The sequence below is a fragment of the Gekko japonicus genome, unplaced genomic scaffold (assembly GCF_001447785.1).
Source record: "Gekko japonicus isolate JY-2015 unplaced genomic scaffold, Gekko_japonicus_V1.1 scaffold70, whole genome shotgun sequence".
NCBI classification, from domain to species: Eukaryota; Metazoa; Chordata; class Lepidosauria; order Squamata; family Gekkonidae; genus Gekko; species Gekko japonicus.
In genome coordinates this window covers 1,377,605-1,381,331 of record NW_015167529.1, presented here as the reverse complement: position 1 = coordinate 1,381,331, position 3,727 = coordinate 1,377,605, and the positions used below count along the sequence as shown (strand labels likewise).

The 3,727-nt window shown below is 47.8% G+C and overlaps 1 protein-coding gene across 1 annotated transcript in view; it reads right to left on the bottom strand.

The window, feature by feature from the left end:
- The window catches only part of BCAR3 (breast cancer anti-estrogen resistance 3), an 86,559-nt gene extending 83,846 nt beyond the window's left edge, over nucleotides 1-2,713 (bottom strand). Inside the window, exon 1 of the mRNA XM_015413334.1 lies at nucleotides 2,394-2,713. Coding sequence (XP_015268820.1) covers nucleotides 2,394-2,713 — 320 coding nt within the window. The remainder of the gene's footprint in view (nucleotides 1-2,393) is intronic.
- Nucleotides 2,714-3,727: the final 1,014 nt, after the last annotated feature.

The window sequence follows — 3,727 nt, the reverse complement described above, 5'->3', positions numbered from 1 at the left end:
TAGCCCTTTCTGGTTGCCCGTGCTCCTTTGGGAAGGGGAGGGAGGGCAGCTTTGGGAGTCAGGAGGGTTCGGGGGAGCATGCTCAGTGGGCGCCGCCAAAGCCGGCTGCCCTTGCTTGCCCGTCCTTGCCCGTCCTTGCCCGCCATGTGGATTGCAAGAGGGTTGGATGGGCTGGGTCTACCTAGGGGAGGGGATGGCGGCTCTCTGCTGTTAACGGTTGTGCCTGTTGCGGTACTTGCTGGCGAGCTCGGAGTAGCGAGAATGAGGGAGGGGTTGGAGTGGTGTGGGGGGGTGGCGGGATCCAGGAGTCACTGGCAGAGATTGGAGGTCGCGCCGGCATCGCCGCCAGCAGCAGCAGCACTCTGGTGTGTGGACGTGCCTCCCTACTCCCCCTTCAGAGCTCCGCTTTCGCCGACAGCAAGAGCCGCCACTGGGAAGGCAGGGAGGGCGAGAGCTGTCGGCCGCCCTCATCACAGGGACCAGCCGTCAACCGCCGCTGCCCTCCCCCTCCCCGCCTCCTCCTGTGTTTTAAAACCCTCCTGTCTCCCCCAAAAAACACCCTTCCAGTGGAGCCACGCGGCTCGAGGGACCCGGGGGCGAGGCTCTCCGGGCCTCGCTCGAGCTGCAGCACTCTCGCGCGGCTCAGGCAACAAGGGGGTGAGGCTCGGGGGACCCAGGGGCGGGGCTCAGGGGATCCGGGGGCGGGGCTTGCCGCCACGCACACTGGCGGAGTGGCGCTCCGGAGGGCTCCGGCCCGAACAGACCCCTGGATATAATGTTGATTCTGTTTAGGGCTGCACACAAAGGGACCTAATACTTCTAAAAGGTAAAGGTTCCCTTGCTCGAAAGCCAGTCGAATCCGACTCTAGGGTTGTGGTGCTCATCTCCGTTTCAAAGCTGCAGAGCCAGCGCTGTCCGAAGAGGTTTCCGTGGTCATGTGGCCGGCATGACTAAACACCAAGGCACACGGAACGCTTTTACCTTCCCACCGAAGTGGTACCTATTTATCTACTTGCAATTTCTTGCTTTCGAACTGCTAGGTTGGCAGGAGCTGGAACTAGAGACGGGAGCTCACTCTGTCATGCGGCACCCGGGTCTCGAACTACCGACCTTCCACAGCCTGCAGGTTCAGCGTCTTAACCACTTGAGCCACCGCAGCTCCGCAGTGTAGAAGCTAATACTTCTACACACATTTTTATGTGGTTGTGAAGGTTTGTATACCGTTATACTTGAACTTGCCTTTTTTATGCTAACCTGTGCACTCACAAACGGCTGCTGTGTAGGTAAGTAAAAAAATAAAATGCCCATAAAAGGGCAACATATTAAATGATATGGTCGTCTCTCTTGATATTTTCAGAGGGTAGCCATGCTGGTCTGCAGCAGAACCGCTAGATTGGAGTCCGGTAGCACCTTAGGGACCAACGAGGGTTTTAGGGCAAGAGCTTTGGAGAGCCCAAGCTCCCTTTCACGGAGACGAAGGGCATGCTGACTCTTGAAAGCCCGATACACTCTGAAAATCTGGTTGGTCTCGAAGGCGCTACTGGCCTCGAATGTGGCTGTTCTCCTGATACATGCAAATGTATGCACATTGTAAAATAAAATCAATTCATCCGTAACAGGAGGTAATTTTGTAAATCCACTTTCATGGTTTAGGGCTTTTTTTTCAAAGCCTCATACCATACCCAAATTCTCGTATTACAGCAATTATTTCTATTGGGTTAAAAGAACATCTGGGGGAAATAACTGTTGATACTGCTGCTGATTTTGCTGCCATTTTTAAACCTCTGTGATAATTTTGTATACTGCTTGCCAACAGCTATTTTAAGTCTCAGAGCGGCTTACAAACTCCTTTCCCTTCCCCTCCCCACAACAGACACCCTGTGAGGTGGGTGGGGCTGAGAGAACTCTCGCACAAACTGCTCTTTTTCAAGGACAGCTGTGCCAGAGCTTGCGACTGACCCAAGGTCACATCAGCAGGTGCAAGTGGAGGAGTGGGGAGAGATCTTTATCGTATAATTTATTTTAACTATTTAAACTGTTGCTCTAACTGTGCTTTAGTCATATTTATTTTACTTAAACATTTTTATGCCCAAGGCGGCAAACAATCAAAAACATTAAAACAATTTTTTAAAAATACAATGTATAAAAATAACAATTAAACAGACCACATACACAGTTAAAACACATACACAGGAAGGAGGTTTAGTTATATCGCACTGGAATCATCAGAGTGCAGGAAGTAAATGTTTTTTTTAACAAATAAAATGTAACACATAGTAAGTGTTAAAAACCAGAATAATCTTTTTTTCTTGGAGTGTGAACACACTTCCTTTCTTGAGTATCATCAGAAATGCTAACACATTTCACTAGCATTCATAGTAGTATAAACATACCTGTGGTGGAAGCTGTCATTCTTCCAGTTTTTGGGGGGATATTCCTCTATGATATCTTGAATGAAGGGCCCCTGAGGTCGATGTCCTTTAGAGTGAGGCAAGGTTCCTACATGGCTAAAGACATCGCAAGATCTAGCAGAAATGGCCCCCTTTTTCTTCCGTGGAAGGGTGCCATGGATAGAAACATCTTGACAAGTATTGGAGCGATGTTCAGCCAGAGATGGTTTGCTGCTCAGAAGATCCATAGAAGAAGCCAGCGAGAACTCATGATTCATCTGCATATTTCTTGGCAGACTTGCAAATTTCCCAGCTGCTATCATTCTTAGCTCTGGAAAACAAAAGTTATGCATGGCATAAACACTAAAGGTATTTACTTAATGAAACGAGAAAATTAGTAAATGAGTACCTTCCATTAGATTAAGATAGAAAAATGTGTATATCCTACATTTAAGGGTCATCAACTGCCAGCCCGTGTAACCAGTGAAGCACAAGAAAAGCCACCACAAATAACACTATTTAGAATTCCCAGATGTCATCATACTGAGGGATGTAAAGATCTTGAAGCCATGGGGGGGAAATCCCCCCCAAAAAAAACACACACCAAGAAAAGACTTTTTGGAGAAAATTAAAATATATGTAATATTTTTAATCAATCCTACACTTAATGTAATGCTTTAAAAACAGAACACGCATCATCGTTAGTTAACATATAAAATTGTACTACTTGCCATAAAATGCCTTTTTTTCTACAAACAAAATTGTGACTATAATTAGGACGTGAGAATGCTTCAGACTCCTGCATCCTATGCTACCTTAGCACATATATCTTGGTTTTTGCCATCTGAGAGTAATGAAAGTAAACAAAAGAAAGTATTTGGACAGAAACATTCTCATACAGTCACAGTAGGTCTAGCCCCATTAGGGTTGCCAAATCAGTCTTCGCTGGGAGCGTGGGGCTCCCGGCCGGCGTTGGGTGAGTGTGCGCGTGCAAAGCGCGCATGCCGCATGCACATCACCCCGAAGTGACGTACGTAGGCACGCTGGCCTTGTATGGCCGTGGCCCCGCCCCCAGCGTGCCCGGCGTGCTCACGGGGGCAGGGTTCTCCTGGGGCCCAATTCTGCCGCGGCGGAAATCGGGCCTCCAAAGCAGGGGTTTCCCCGCCCCCGGCCCGATTTGGCAGCCCTAAGCCTCATATTTGGATACTTGTCACTGAAAACACTGACCAATATATATATAATCACCATTATAACATTGTGAATAAAATTACTCACATTTAAATAATAAAGATATTCTTGAAAATATAATACAGGAATTACTACTCTCTAATGAGTTT